This window comes from Aythya marila, assembly GCF_965140915.1.
Source record: "Aythya marila genome assembly, chromosome: 37".
In the NCBI taxonomy this organism is placed as follows: Eukaryota; Metazoa; Chordata; class Aves; order Anseriformes; family Anatidae; genus Aythya; species Aythya marila.
The window spans coordinates 49,679-65,028 of NC_139078.1; the positions used below are offsets into that span (position 1 = coordinate 49,679).

Genomic DNA, 15,350 nt, shown 5'->3' on the forward strand with positions numbered 1-15,350 from the left:
ATAGGGGCCACCTATAGGGGCTGTGGGCGTGGCCAGGGAGGGGGGTGTGGCCAGGGGCGGGCACTCACGTGGGGCTGGGTGGGCGGGGCACGCGGGCGGCCATGTTGTCGCGCTCCTGCTCCGCCTGCCGCCGGGCATGCTGGGCCGCGGTCACCGCCTGGGGGTGGGGCCACGATGGACACGCCCACCATAAGCTCCTCCCACAAGTGCCAACCTTTAGCCCCGCCTCCCTGAGTCATTGGCCCCGCCCCCGGCCATCTAGCCCCACCCCTGGGGCCTACACACCCTCCCATTGGTTGGATAGCCCCGCCCCCTCTCACATAGCCCCGCCCCCAGCCCCCTTAGCCCCGCCCCATGACAGGTTAGCCCTGCCCCGAACGCCTTAGCCCCGCCCCCAACCCTGTAGCCCCGCCCACCTGCCGCAGCTGCTCCAGCTCCGCCTCCCGGGCCTGGCGCCGTGACTCCGCCTCCTGCGCCCGAAGCTCCGCCCCCACTCGTGCGGCACGCGCTGCCTCCAGCTCCGCCCACAGGCTGTGCCCCGCCTCCTGGGGGCGGGGCCGTGTAAGAGCCCACCCACCCCGCAAGCCCCGCCCCCAGCCCACCTCCACAAAGGCCCCGCCCACACCCGAAGCCCCGCCCACTCCCAAGCATAACCCCATTTGAAGCCCCGCCCCTTTACAGGCCCCACCCCTGTCCCACCCCTCCAGGCTCCGCCCCCCCGAGGCCTGACCCCGCCCACCTGCTGCTGCCGCAGCCGCTCATAGGCTCGGTCCTGGGCCCGACAGGCTCCGCCCACCCGTGCTTGGGCTCCGCCCACTGCCAGCTCCAGCGCCCTGAGAGCCCCGCCCTCCGCCAGGCTCCGCCCCCTCTCCTGCGCCAGGCTCCGCCCCAGCGCCGCCACCTGCGGGAGGGGGAGGGGGCGGGGCACAGGCTGTGAGTGACAGCTCCACGCCCCGCCCCTTGACCTGCGGGAGGGCGGGGCCTGGGGGTGTGACAGACAGCTCCAGGCCCCGCCCCCATTCCTTTTAGGCCCCTCCCACCTGGTTGCTGAGGTCACGAAGCTCCGCCTCCAGCTCCCTCCGCCGCTGGGCCTGGTTGGGGGGGGGGGGGGGCACTCAAATGGGGTGGGGGGAGGGGACCGGGGGTGGGGTCCCTTGGGTGGGGGGGGTCCCCTGGGTGGGGGATGGGCTTTCCCACGGTGGGGGGAGGGGAGCGGTGGCTTGGGGACGCCCCCGGTCCCCGTCCCCGCCCCGTGTCCCAATTCCAGCCCCGGGGCCTGGCCTGGGGCCAGCGGGGCCTTGGGGGGGGGGCGCCCGGGGGCCCTGGTAAGGGAAGGGGAGGGGGGGGGATGGGGCCCTGGGTCCTAGAAGTGATGGGGGGGGTCCCCAAATCCCTGCTCCCCCCCCCGCCCCCCCAGGTTACTTTTTTTTTGGGGGGGGATCCCCCAAATCCCTGCTGCCCCCCAGCTGGAAACCTGGGTCCCGTTCCCCACCCTGGTGCCCCCCCACCTCTGGGTGCTCCCCCCACACTTGGGTCCCCCCCAAATAACCCTGGGGGGGAGGTGGGGGGGAGCCCTAAATCCCTTGGTGCCCCCCCCTCCCCGGATCTTTTTGGGTTTCCTGGGTGGGGGCTCCCCAAATCCCTACATCCCCCCCACCCCGAACACTGGGGTGCCCTGGTGGGGGCTCCCCGAAATCCCTGGGACCCCCCCCCCTTCCCCCAATCACCTGGAACCCCCCCCCCCACATTTGGGTCCCCCTCTGGGTCACCTGGGTCCCCCCTAAACCCCTGAGTCACTGATGGGGGTCCCCAAATCCCCAAAATGCCCCCCCCCAAGTCCCCACTCACCTGTGCCAGCCTGGGGGTGCCCTCATCCATCATGACCCAAACTGGGGGGGGGCCCTACAAAAACAGAGAAGCTGGGGAGACCCTACAATAACATCCCACATTGCCCAGGTCCCTCTGGGGGGGGGGAGGGTGTCGGGGGGGGGGCAGATGCCACCGTGGTGTCCCCTCACCTCGCCGTGTCCCCACGGTGCCAAGCCTGGGGACTGGTGGCCGGGGCTGGGCGCTGCCGGTGCCACCACCGCCGCGGGCACGGGAGGACCCAGGGCACCTCCCACCCCCCCTCGGTCCCGTCCCCCCCCCACCCCGGGGCCGTACCCAGAGCCCGCCCACCCCCCAGGGGACCCAGGTGACCGGGGACATCAGTTCTGCCCCGCCGGGTGGCATCGGGGCCAGCCCTCGCCCGAGGAACGCGGGCACCTCCCCGGAGCACCCAAGAAACTCCCTGGAGCACCCAAGCGTCTCTCAAGGGCACCCAAGCGTATAATTGGGCACCCAAGCGTCTCCTCGGGGCCCAAAAGTGTCCCCAGGGGCACCCAAGAACTGCCCTGGAGCACCCAAGGAGCTTCCTGCAGCACCCAATTATGTATCTGGGCTCCCAAGCATCACCTCAGGGCCCAAAAACATCTCCAGGGGCACCCAAGAACCTCCCTGGAGCACCCAGAAACCTCCCTGGAGCACCCAAACGTCCCTCAGGAGCACCCAAGCGTATAATTGGGCACCCAAGCGTCTCTTCGGGGCCCAAAAGTGTCCCCAGGGGCACCCAAGAACTGCCCTGGAGCACCCAAGGAGCTTCCTGCAGCACCCAATTATGTATCTGGGCTCCCAAGCATCACCTCAGGGCCCAAAAACATCTCCAGGGGCACCCAAGAACCTCCCTGGAGCACCCAGGAACCTTCCTGGAGCACCCAAGGATCTTCCTGGAGCACCCAGGAACCTTCCTGGAGCACCCAAGCATCTCCTCAGGGCCCAAAAACATCTCCAGGGGCACCCAAGAACCTCCCTGGAGCACCCAGAAACCTCCCCGGAGCACCCAAGGATCTCAAGAGCACCCAAGCGTATAATTGGGCACCCAAGCAGCTCCTCAGGGCCCAAAAGTATCTCTGGGTGCACCCAAAAACCTCCCTGGAGCACCCAAACATCCCTCAGGAGCACCCAAGCACACAATTGGGCGCCCAAGCAGCTCCTCAGGGCCTGAAAGTGTCATCAGGGGCACCCAAGAACCTCCCTGGAGCACCCAGAAACCTCCCTGGAGCACCCAAACGTCCCTCAGGAGCACCCAAGCATATAATTGGGCACCCAAGCGTCTCCTCGGGGCCCAAAAGCGTCTCCAGGGGCACCCAAGAACATCCCTGGAGCACCCAGGAACCTTCCCTGAGCACCCAAGGATCTCCCTGGAGAGCTCAAATATAAAACTGGACACCCAAACATCTCCAAGAGGCACCCAAGAACCTCCTTGGAGCACCCAAGGACCTTCCTGGAGCACCCAGGAACCTTCCTGGAGCACCCAAGGACCTTCCTGGAGCACCCAGGAACCTTCCTGGAGCACCCAGGAACCTTCCTGGAGCACCCAAGAACCTTCCTGGAGCACCCAAGCATCTCCTCAGGGCCCAAAAACATCTCCAGGGCCACCCAAGGACCTCCATGGAGCACTCAAGAACCCACCTGGAGCACCCAAGAACCTCCCTGGAGCACCCAACCATCTCCCTTGGGGCACCCAAAGCACTGTGACGCTGGTGGACATGGGTCAACACGGGTCAACATGGGTCAAAATGGGTCAAAATGGGTCAAAATGGGTCAAAATGGGTCAATAAAGAGCAACGTGGGGGAAATCAGCTCAACGGGGATCAAGCACGGTGTGGGCCACCAGAGGTGAACGTAGATCAAGATTGGGTCAACACGGGACAACGCGGATTGACACGGGTCAACGCAGGGGAACACGGAGCTCCGTGGGTCAAAATGGAGCAGCGCAGAGTGCCGTGGGTCAACGCGGGTCTACGTGGGTCAACGTGGGTCTAGGTGGGTCAACACGGATCTACGTGGGTCAACGCGGGTCAACGCGGGTCTAGGTGGGTCAACACGGATCTACGTGGGTCAACGTGGGTCAACACAGATCTATGTGGGTCAACGTGGGTCAACACGGGTCTAGGTGGGTCAACACAGATCTACGTGGGTCAACACGGATCTACGTGGGTCTATGTGGGTCAACATGGATCAGTACAGGTCAACATGGTTCAACGTGGATCAACGCAGATTTACATGGGTCAACACAGGTCAACGCAGGTCTACATGGGTCAACATGGACCATCACAGGTCAACATGGGTCAACACGCGTCTACGTGGGTCAACACGGGTCTACGTGGGTCAACGTGGATCAACACAGGTCAACATGGGTCAACACGCGTCTACGTGGGTCAACGTGGATCAACGCAGGTCTACGTGGGTTAACGTGGACTATCACAAGTCAACATGGGCCAACATGGACCAACACAGATTTACATGGGTCAACAGAGGTCAACAGAGGTCAACAGAGGTCAACATGGGTCAACACGGGTCAACACGGGTCAACACGGGTCAACATGGGTCAACACAGGTCAACGTGGCCCATCGCAGGATGAGGTGGGTCAACATGGGGTAACACGGGCCAACACGGGCCGACACGGGCTGGGTGTGACACGGCTGTGACGTCACCACAGGCCACACCTGGGCGAGGAAGTGACATCACCACGCGGGCCGGGGCCAAGCTCTGACGTCACTGAGAGTCCAGGAAGTGACGTCATCATGGATGTGGGGCAGGCCCAGCCGAAGCAGTGACGTCATCGCTGGCTGGGGATGTGACGTCACGGCCAGCTGGGGGGGTGCAAAGTGACATCACGGGCACGGCAGGAAGTGACCCAGCGGGCTGTGACATCACCAGCACTGCCCCTATGGGGTTTCTATAGGGTCCGCGGGGGGGCTGGGCTGGCTGTGCCCTGTGGGGTCTATAGGGGACCCCTATATGGGCCTGCAGGGGGTGCTAGCCCTATGGGGAGCCCCGTGTGGAGTCTATAGGGGATCTCGGCCCTATAGGGATCCCTGTAAGTGTTCCTAGATCATCCAGGCCCTATACAGTCTTATGGGGAGTGCAGGCCTCATGGGGATCCCTGTGGAGATCTGTGGGGGACCCAGGCCCTATAGGGTCTATAGGAAAGTCAGAGCCTGTGTGGATAAACATAGGGACCTACAGGTGACATAGGGACCTACATGGATCCTACAGGGGTCTACAGAGGGTCCAGGACCCATGGGGATCCCTATGGGGATCTACAAGCCATATGGGCCCTATAAAGGTCTAACGGGGCTTCAGGTGGGGATCTATAGGGTATCCAGGACCTGTAAGGGTCTAGGGGAATCCCAGCTTAAAGGGTCTATAGGGGATTCAGAACCTATAGGGGGATATTGGCGGGAGGAAGGCTTCCGTGCAGGTCTATAGGAGGACCAGGCTCTATGGGGATTCCTACGGGCCCCATAGGGGAACCCAGGCCTGTGGGGATCCCCATGGGAACCTATAAGGCAGCTAGTATCTATAGGGCCCAGTAGGGGATCCAGGCCCAATGGGGGATACCAGTAGGTCACTAAAGGATCCCAGCCCTATGGGGGTCCCTATGGGAACCCTAAAAAGGGCTGCTGTCCTATAGGGCTTGTACAGGGTCTGTAGGAGACTCCACCCAGACGGTCCCTACAGGGTTCTGTAGGGGCCTACAGGGTCATTATGGGACTGGGGCCCTATGAGGTCCCTATGGGGCTTGCAGGGTTTGCAGGTCCCTGTGGAGGCGCCTATGGGGTTCTGTAGGGGGCTGCAGTCCCACAGGGTCCTTATGAGGCCCATACAAGGGCCTAAAAGGGACTGCAGTCCTATAGGGCTTGTACAGGGGTCCCTAAGTGGTCTATAGGGACCTCTATCCCAGAAGGTCCCTATAGGGGTCTATAGGGGCCTACAGGGTCCTTATGGATCTCCATAGGGGACTGGGGCCCTACAAGGCCCCTATGGGGCCTGCAGGGCATGTTGGTCCCTCTGGAGGCGCCTATGGGGTTCCATAGGGGACTGCAGCCCTATGGGATCCCTATGGAGTCCCTGTGGGGTCCTTATGGGGTCCCTATGGGGTCTTTATGAAGTCCCTATGGGGTCCCTATGGGGTTCTTATGGGGTCTTTATGGGGTCCCTATGCAGTCCCTATGGGGTCTTTATGGGGCCCCTAAGGGGTCCCCAAGAGATCCCTATGGGGTCCCTGTGGGGTCCCTATGGGGTTCTTATGGGGTCTTTATGGGGCCCCTAAGGGGTCCCCAAGAGATCCCTATGGGGTCCCTGTGGGGTCCCTATGGGGTTCTTATGGGGTCTTTATGGGGTCCCTATGTGGTCCCTAAGGGGCCTTTATGGGGTCCCTATGCAGTCCCTATGGGATGCCTATGGGGTCCTTATGGGGTCCCTACGGGGCCTTTATGGTGTCCTTATGGGGTCCCTATAGGGTTCCTATAGGGTTCCTACGGGGTTCTTATGGGGTCTTTATGGTGTCCCTATGGGCTCCCTAATGGATCTTGATGGGGTCCCTCTGGGATCCCTCTGGGGTCCCTCTGGAGTCTTTATGGGGTTCCTACAGGGTCCCTACGGGGTCTTTATGGGGTTCCTACGGGGTTCTTATGGGGTCCCTAAGGGGTCCCCAAGAGATCCCTGTGGGGTCCCTATGGGGTCCCTATGAGGTCCCTATAGGGTTCTTATCGAGTCTTTATGGGGTCCCTATGCGGTCCCTAAGGGGCCTTTATGGAGTCCCTATGGGGTCTTTATGGTGTCCCTAAGGAGTCTCTATAGGGTCCTTATGGGGTGCCTACAGGGTCCTTATGGGGTCCCTAAGATGCCTTTATGGGGTCCCTATAGGGTTCCTATAGGGTTCCTACGGGGTTCCTATGTGGTCCTTATGGAGTCCTTATGGGATGCCTATGGGGTCCCTACGGGGTCCCTATGGGGTCTTTATGAAGTCACTACGCGGTGCCTATTGGGTCCTTATGGGGTCCCTATGGGGTTCTTATGGGGTCTTTATGGTGTCTCTATGGGGTCCGTATGGGGTCTTTATGGGGTTCTTATGGGGTCCCTACGGGGTCCTTATGGGGTGCCTATGGGGTTCTTATGGGGTCCCTGTGGGGTCCCTATGGGGTTCTTATGGGGTCTCTATGGGGTCCTTACGGGGTCCGTACGGGGCCTTTATGGTGTCCTTATGGGGTCTCTATGGGGTCCTTATGGGGTCTCTATGGGGTCCTTATGGGGTCCCTAAGATGCCTTTATGGGGTCTCTATGGGGTCCCTATGGGGTTCCTATGGGGTCCCTATAGGGTTCCTACGGGGTCCCTATGAGGTCCCTAAGACGCCTTTATGGGGTCCCTATGGGGTTCCTATAGGGTCCCTATAGGGTTCCTATGGGGTCCCTATAGGGTTCTTATGGGGTCCCTATGGGGTTCTTATGGGGTCTTTATGGTGTCCCTATGGGGTCCCTAAGGGATCTTGATGGGGTCCCTCTGGGATCCCTATAGGGTCCCTACGGGGTCCTTATGGGGTCCCTAAGTGTCCCCCCCTCGCCTCCCGTCTCTATGGTGCGGGGAGCTGCCCCCTCCCCTCCCCTCCCCCTCCGCTCCCCTCTCACTTCCGCCCCGGCCCCTCCGGCGCCGGAAGTGACGCGCCGTGGCGGACCGGAAGCGGCGGCGGCGGCGCTTCGGGGGCCGGCGGCGGCTGCCGCGGGCGCGAGGTGAGTGCGGCCCCGCCCCCCGCGCGGCCCCCGCCCCCCTCCCTCCCCGGCCGCGCTGACGTCACCCGGCCGCCGGTGACGTCACCCCCGAGGCGGCCCCGGCCCCTGGGGGGGCTTGGCCGGGCCCGGGCGGTGTCCCCAGGCCGTGATGACGTCATCGGCGGTGTCACCAACCCCCGGTGACATCCCACGGAGCGTCCCCAAACGCTGATGACGTCATCGGTGAGGTCACCAACCCTGGTGGCATCCCGTAAAGCGTCCCCAGAGCTGGTGACGTCATCAGCGGTGTCACCAAGGCCTGGTGGCACCCCATAGAGCGTCCCCAACGCCTGGTGACATCCCATGAGGGGTCCCCAGGACGTGATGACGTCATCAGTGGTGTCCCCAACCCCTGGTGGCACCCCAGGAGGTGTCCCCAGGCCATGATGGTGTCATCAGCAGAGCCACCAACCCCTGGTGACACCCCATAAGGTGTCCCCAACCCCTGGTGGCACCCCATGAGGCATCCCCAGACCCTGATGATGTCATCAGTGATGTCACCAAGCCCTGGTGGCACCCCGTGAGATGTCCCCAACCCCTGGTGGCACACCAAGAGGCGTCCCCAGGCCCTGATGATGTCATCAGTGGTGTCACCGACCCCTGGTGACACCCCATAAGGTGTCCTCAGACCTGCTGATGTCCTCCCGCAGGTGTCCCCAACCCCTTGGTGGCACCTCATACGACGTCCCCAACCCCTGTTACTCCTCCCACAGGTGTCCCCAACCCCTTGGTGGCACCCCATACGACGTCCCCAACCCCTTGGTGGCACCCCATACAATGTCCCCAACCCCTATTACTCCTCCCACAGGTGTCCCCAATCCCTGGTGGCACCCTATAAGGTGTCCCCAGCCCCTGGTGGCACCCATATGACGTCCTCGGCCTCTGGTGACACCCCGTAAGGTGTCCCCAACCCCTTGGTGGCACCCCATACGACGTCCCCAACCCCTATTACTCCTCCCACAGGTGTCCCCAACCCCTGGTGGCACCCATATGACATCCTCAGCCTCTGGTGACACCCCGTAAGGTGTCCCCAACCCCTTGGTGGCACCCCATACGACGTCCCCAACCCCTGTTACTCCTCCCACAGGTGTCCCCAATCCCTGGTGGCACCACATACGACGTCCCCAACCCCTTGGTGGCACCCCATACAATGTCCCCAACCCCTATTACTCCTCCCACAGGTGTCCCCAACCCCTTGGTGGCACCCTATAAGGTGTCCCCAACCCTTGGTGGCACCCATACGACATCCTCGGCCTCTGGTGACACCCCGTAAGGTGTCCCCAACCCCTTGGTGGCACCCCATACGACGTCCCCAACCCCTATTACTCCTCCTTCAGGTGTCCCCAACCCCTTGGTGGCACCCATATGACATCCTCAGCCTCTGGTGACACCCCGTAAGGTGTCCCCAACCCCTTGGTGGCACCCCATACGACGTCCCCAACCCCTATTACTCCTCCCGCAGGTACCTGCAGACCTCGCCGACCACCCCCCGCTCCTCTCATCCGCCGTCCCCGTTGTCCCCGTTGTCCCTGTCCCCGTCGTCGTCCCCATTGTCCCCGTCGGCCATGGCGGAGGCGGTGCACTACATCCACCTGCAGAACTTCAGCCGCTCGCTGCTGGAGACCCTCAACGGGCAGCGCCTGGGCGGCCACTTCTGCGACGTCACCGTGCGCATCCGCGAGGCCACCCTGCGCGCCCACCGCTGCGTCCTGGCCGCCGGCAGCCCCTTCTTCCACGACAAGCTGCTCCTGGGCCACTCGGCCATCGAGGTGCCCCCCGTCGTCCCCAGCGGGGCCGTGCGCCAGCTGGTGGAGTTCATGTACAGCGGCTGCCTGGTGGTGGCCCAGTCGGAAGCCCTCCAGATCCTCACCGCCGCCTCCATCCTGCAGATCAAGACGGTCATCGACGAGTGCACCCAGATCATCTCCCAAAGCCGCGGCCCCAAGGTGCTGCCCCCCGCCCGCCCGCCGCCGCCGCCGCCGCCTCCGCCCGCCGCCGCCGCCGCGCGCCGCAAGCTCCGCGAGCTCCTGGGGCCACCGCCGGAGCCCGAGGGCTACCTGGGGCCACCGAGCTGTCACAGCCGCAAGCAGCGGCAGCCGTTGAGGCTCCAGCTGCCGGTCAAGGAGGAGGAGGAGGAGGAGGAGGAGGAGGCGGTGGTGGGTGTCGACGAGGAAGGCTCGGTGCCGCCGGCGCCGTTCGCTGCCGAAGAGCCGCCGTTTTTTGGTGCCCCCGAGGTCTTCTCCGACGCCTTCCTGCCGCCCTGGCCAGGCGAGGACGGGGGCAAGGTGGGACCCGAGTGCGGCTTGGAGGCATCCGGACGGGGTTCGGCCTTCGGGGCCGAGGTGGCGCCGGCGGGGAACAGCCTGGGGTTCGCCCCCGCGGTGCCGCCGCTCTACGAGGAGGGGAGCACGGAGGAGGGGACGAGTGGCGGCATCCCCTCGGTCCTCAAAGTGCCACGGGCCGGTCCCTCGCGTCGCCCCGAGCCGTCCTACCAGTGCGGCCACTGCCAGAAGACCTTCAGCTCCCGCAAGAACTACACCAAGCACATGTTCATCCACTCCGGTAAGGGGACGCGGTGGGGACACGGGGACAAAGCGGGTCTGAGGGTCGATACCCTGCCACCAGGGGGTTGAGGGCATCACGGGGACATGGGGACAACGGTGACATCCAGGGTGAGGAGGTGACGAGGAACGCGTGCTGGCCCACGCTGCTCCACCTCAGTTGTTCCTCACCCGCGTTGACCTGTGCTGAGCCGTGTAAGACCTCCGGTCACGACTGATCCACGTTGGCCCACGTTGAGCTCGTTGATCCACGTTGATCCTTGTGACTCAGCGTTGACCCACCGTGCTCTGGAGTTGATCTCTCGGTCCACATTGATGCGTTGATGTGTGTCGGTCCACGTTGACGCTCCACGTTGAGCTATCAACCTGGGTTGACTTGTGTCACTCTGTGTTGACCCACAACGACCCGTGTTGATCCGTGTTGACGTATGTTGAGCTGTGTAGACCCGTGTTGATTTGTTATTGTGCTGATCTGTTGACCCACCAAGCCCCACGTTGATCCATGTTGACGTATGTCATTCTGTGACAGTCCGTTGACCCATGTCACCGTGTTGACCTGCTGACCCACAAAGCCCTGTGTTGCACCATGTTGGCCCACGCTGTCCTGTGAGATGTGTGTTGACCTGTGTCAATCCATGTGGACCGTGTCACTGTTTTGACCTGTCGCTTCACGTTGCTCACATTGATCTGCGTTGACCTGTGCTGCTCTGCATTGACCCATCTCACTCCGCATTGACCCATTTCACTCCGCGTTGACCCATCTCACTCCGTGTTGACTCAACTAGCTCCGTGTTGACCCATCTCACTCCACATTGACCCATCTCGCTCTTTGTTGACCCATCTCAATCCATGTTGACCCATCTCACTCCTCATTGACCCATTTCACTCTGCATTGACCCATCTCAATCCATGTTGACCCATCTCGCTCCACATTTACCCATCTCGCTCTGTGTTGACCCATCTCACTCTGCATTGACCTATCTCAATCCATGTTGACCCATCTCACTCCACGTTGACCCACCTCACTCTGCGTTGACCCATCTCACTCTGCATTGACCCATTTCACTCCGCATTGACCCATTTCACTCCGCGTTGACCCATCTCAATCCATGTTGACCTATCTCACCCACATTGACCCATCTCGCTCCGCGTAGACCCATCTCACTCTGTTGACCCATCTCACTCCGCGTTGACCCATCTCACTCCACGTTGACCCATCTCACTCCGCATTGATCCATCTCACTCCATGTTGACCCATTTCACCCCGCGTTGACCCATCTCAATCCATGTTGACCCATCTCACTCCGCATTGACCCATCTCAATCCATGTTGACCTATCTCACTCCACATTGACCCATCTCGCTCCACATTTACCCATCTCACTCCACATTGACCCATCTCACTCCGCGTTGACCCATCTCACCCCGCGTTGACCCATCTCACTCCACAATGACCCATCTCACTCCACATTGACCCATCTCGCTCCGCATTGACCCATCTCGCTCCGCATTGACCCATCTCACTCTGCGCTGACCCATGTTGACCTGTCATGCCCCACGTTGACCCGTTTGTCTCTCCACAGGCGAGAAGCCCCACCAGTGCTCCATCTGCTGGCGCTCCTTCTCCCTCCGCGACTACCTGCTGAAGCACATGGTGACCCACACGGGCGTCCGCGCCTTCCAGTGCAGCGTCTGCTGCAAGCGCTTCACCCAGAAGAGCTCCCTCAACGTCCACATGCGCACCCACCGAACCGAGCGCTTCCAGTGCCGCCTCTGCACCAAGGGCTTCTCCCACCGCACCCTCCTCGAGCGGCACGCCGCTGCCACCCACCCCGTGCCACCACCGGGACCGCCGCCAGGGCCGCCACCGCCTTGAGCCGCGGCCGAACGCCAAGGACACGGGCACCGAACACACTCGCGTGGCGTGAGGGTGCCGCGGGGGCTCTTTGAGCACTTTGGGGTGAAAACCTGGAGGACTTTGGCCTGGATGGACAGATGGAGGGACACGGGGTGTGTCCCGCTCGTCCCATACCCAACCAGGATGCGCTTCCCGATGATGGGGTTCCCGTGCCCCCGCGCCGCGGCTGGTCGGACGCGCTCCGTGGCGCTGGCGGGTGGTGAAAATCAACAGGCGGGTTTTATGGACTTGTTTAGTGCCGTTAGTGCAGTTATTTTCCCTAAAAATTCCCCCCCCCCCCCTCCCAGTTGCTTGTCTGTGCGTGAATGGTGGGTGCCAGCAGGGCTGAACCGTGGCCACCACGGAAGGGCCACGGCAGCAGCTGGCCACGTCACGGGGTCTCCCCGAGTCTTTGCAGTGACACCGGGTGCCAACGGGGCCAAATTATGTCCTGGTGGCCACCGAAGGAGGGCTGCAGAAGCCATCGGGCCACGTCGTGGGTCCTCCCCACGTCTTTGTGGCCGCGTTTAGCCCCACTGCCACCTCTGGTTGCCCACGTGGCTTCTCCAAGAGCCAACGGGGGGTGCCAGTGGGGCCAAATCACGTCCCCGTTGGCCACACCGTGGGCCCTCCCAGTTCCTTTGTGTTGACAGCGGGCGCTGATGGGACCCGACCACATCCGTGGCCACCACAGAAGAGCTGAGTGGCTGCTGGCCACGTCACGGACACATCCTGAGTCTTAGCCATGATGGCGGGCACCAAAAGGGCCAACCCACATCCCCGTGGCCACCAAAGAAGGGCTGCGTAGCCGTTGGCCACCTCATGAGTCCTCCCCTTTGTGGCCACTGTTGTCCCCAGTCCCGTGGCCGTTTGCCCGCGGGGGTTCCCCACAACAACGGGCATCGCTGGGGCCAAACCACGTCCCCACGGCCACCCCAGAAGGGCCACGGGAGCCGTTGGCCACATCACGGATCCTCCCCGAGTCCTTGTGTTGACGACGAACGCCCCGTGGCCACCACGGAAGGGCTGTAGGAGCCACTGGCCACATCACCGATCCTCCCGAAACCTTTGCGTTGACGACAGGCAGGGCCCAACCACGTCCCCAAGGGCCACCAGAGAAGGGCTGGAGCAGCCACAGGCCACGTCCCGGCTCTTCCACAAATCCTTCTGTCGGCGACGGGCACCAGGAGGGCAAACCCCGTCCCTGCGGCCACCGCAGAACCACCACCGCCTCCTCCCCTCGCCCCGGGGAGCCCCTCAGAGCCCCCGGCGCACGGCTCCGAGCGCCGGGCCGGGTCCCCGCTGGGTAGCGTGGAGGCGGCGGTGACGGACGAGGTGGGAAGCGCGGCTGAAGGTTTTGGGGCAGTCGGGGCAGCGGTAGGGCTTCTCACCGGTGTGGGTGCGCTGGTGCTCCACCAGGCGGGAGCTCTCGCTGAAGCGTTTGTCGCACTGGCCGCACTGGAAGGGCTTCTGGCCGCTGTGGAGGCGGCGGTGCTGGCTGAGGTTGGAGCTCCAGCCGAAGCGTTTGCCGCAGGCGCCGCACTCGTAGGGCTTCTCGCCGGTGTGGGTGCGCTGGTGCTGGAGCAGGTTGGAGTTTTGGGTGAAGCTCTTGGCGCAGGCGCCGCACTTGTAGGGCTTCTCCCCCGTGTGGGTGCTGCGGTGCCGCATCAGGTGCGAGCTCTGCCCGAAGGCCTTGCCGCACTCGGTGCACTTGTAGGGCTTGCGGGCGCTCGTAGGGGGCGCGGGGGGCAGCCCCCAGGGCCACTCCGGCCCGAGGGGGGGTGGCGGCGGCAGCGGGGACGTCGCCAAACCCTCGGGGGCGGCCACCTCGGGGGTCTCCGTGGGGTCTGGGGGAGGACAGAGATGGGTGTTGGTGTGGGGAGCGTTAATCGTTCCTCCCCGAGCTCTTATTGTACCCCTGAGCTGCCTAATTGCCCCCTTGATCGCCCAAATTGCCCCCTGTTCACTCAAATTGCCCCCTTGATCACTCAAATTGCCCCCTGATCACCCAAATTGCCCCCTTTCAAGCCCTCAAGGCCTTGGCTTTCATCTGGAGATGGTTGTGAGGAGCGCAACCCAACCGGGACGTGCTGGTTGGTCAAACGGAACCATTTTGGGGTTGGGGTCAGACCAGGGCTGGGGCCAGCCGCAAACCCCCTGCCCTTCCGTGCCCCCCACCCCATAATACACCTTTGTAACCCCCCCTCCCGGGGCAGGACTCACCTTTATGGCCACTGGGGGGTGTCCCCCCATCAAGATCCCGGTCTCTGAGCTGGTTTTCTGGCTGCTTCATGGCCTGGGGGGAGAATTTGGGGAGGGGGTTATGAGGGGGGGGTCTCAGCACTTGTGTGATTCCCCCCCCCATGCCCAGAGAGAGGACCCTGCTTGGAATGGGGGGGCAGGGTGGGCTGAGGGGGGGGGGAGATGGGGCTGGGGGGGGTCCTAGAGGGGTTCTAGAAGGGTCTGGGGGGGAGGCAGGGGGGTCTGGGAGGGTTCTAGGGGGTCCTGGGGGGTTCTAGGGGGTCCCGGGGGGTTCTAGGGGGGTCTTGGGGGGGGTCATAGAGCTGGGGGGGGTCAGGGGCTCCCTGAGGTGGGGGGTCCTGGGAATGAGGGGAGCCCGAGGGGGGAACGAGCCCGGTTTTGGGGTCCTCCCCCCAAATCCCCCCCCCCCCAAATCACCTCAAGACCGCGGAGCCTCCGCAGACACCGCCCCGCGCCCCCGGAAGCACTCGGGGCCCACCAGGGGCCGCTCTGTGCCGCTTGGAGGACCCGGACTCGGTGGTATTAACCCCTTCCGTACCGCTGCCCCCACTATCGCCCCCTATCATACCCCAATTTCCCCCCCCCCGGGGGTGCAGGGGACACCCGCCCCTCCCATATATGTTATAGGGGGGTGTTTAAGGGCAGTTTTTCCCCTTTTTGCAGCTTTTTGCCCCATTTAGGGGCCTGGTGATGCTCCCACCCACACGTCCGCAGGGGATGGGGGTCTCTGGGTCCCGGAGGCTGCTTGGAGGGGGGGGTCTGGGGGCAGGTTTGGGGGGGTCCAAACCTGGATTGGGGTGTCCGGAGCTGCCTGCGGGGTGTCCCCAAGGCTATCGGTGTCCCCAGGAGCGCGTGACAAGCGGTGTCCTCGCAGCAAGGGGCAGAGTTAAGGGGATTCTCCTCTCTCCACCTAGGACGGGCTGGGAAGGTTCCTGGTGGCACCGGGGGCCCCTTTTCGGTGTCCCCAAAAGCTTCTC

The 15,350-nt window shown here is 63.3% G+C and overlaps 2 protein-coding genes across 4 annotated transcripts; one reads left to right on the forward strand and one right to left on the reverse strand.

Annotated features, from left to right (window-relative positions):
- Nucleotides 1-857: 857 nt before the first annotated feature.
- Nucleotides 858-15,298, reverse strand: LOC309889352 (uncharacterized protein). 3 transcript variants are annotated; one of them, XM_082782135.1, is made up of 6 exons: nt 15,161-15,298; nt 14,335-14,407; nt 13,503-13,958; nt 1,849-1,902; nt 1,041-1,091; nt 858-901 (listed from the first exon to the last, which is right to left on the reverse strand). In XM_082782135.1, the coding sequence occupies exons 2-4, from the start codon at nt 14,402-14,404 to the stop codon at nt 1,871-1,873; spliced, it is 558 nt and encodes a 185-aa protein (XP_082638261.1). In that variant the 5' UTR covers nt 14,405-14,407; nt 15,161-15,298; the 3' UTR covers nt 858-901; nt 1,041-1,091; nt 1,849-1,870. The 3 variants fall into 3 exon arrangements, with proteins under 3 accessions (XP_082638261.1, XP_082638262.1, XP_082638260.1); XM_082782136.1 differs by lacking the exons at nt 858-901; nt 1,041-1,091; nt 1,849-1,902 and adding an exon at nt 9,403-9,537; XM_082782134.1 differs by lacking the exons at nt 858-901; nt 1,041-1,091; nt 1,849-1,902 and having other exon boundaries at nt 12,389-13,958.
- On the forward strand, nt 7,566-12,375 carry ZBTB45 (zinc finger and BTB domain containing 45). Its single transcript, XM_082782128.1, has 3 exons — nt 7,566-7,615; nt 9,117-10,216; nt 11,798-12,375. Exons 2-3 carry the CDS (start codon nt 9,220-9,222, stop codon nt 12,088-12,090), a joined length of 1,290 nt encoding a protein of 429 aa, XP_082638254.1. The 5' UTR covers nt 7,566-7,615; nt 9,117-9,219; the 3' UTR covers nt 12,091-12,375.
- Nucleotides 15,299-15,350: the final 52 nt, after the last annotated feature.

What these genes read in the sequence shown, in the direction of transcription:
- ZBTB45 (XM_082782128.1), top strand. Translation starts at nt 9,220, where the DNA reads ATGGCGGAGGCGGTGCACTACATCCACCTGCAGAACTTCAGCCGCTCG. An exon ending in GCACATGTTCATCCACTCCG is followed by an intron (nt 10,217 to 11,797) that starts GTAAGGGGACGC and finishes GTCTCTCCACAG; the next exon opens with GCGAGAAGCCCCACCAGTGC.
- LOC309889352 (XM_082782134.1), bottom strand. Translation starts at nt 14,404, where the DNA reads ATGAAGCAGCCAGAAAACCAGCTCAGAGACCGGGATCTTGATGGGGGG. An exon ending in ACCCCCCAGTGGCCATAAAG is followed by an intron (nt 13,959 to 14,334) that starts GTGAGTCCTGCC and finishes GTCCTCCCCCAG; the next exon opens with ACCCCACGGAGACCCCCGAG.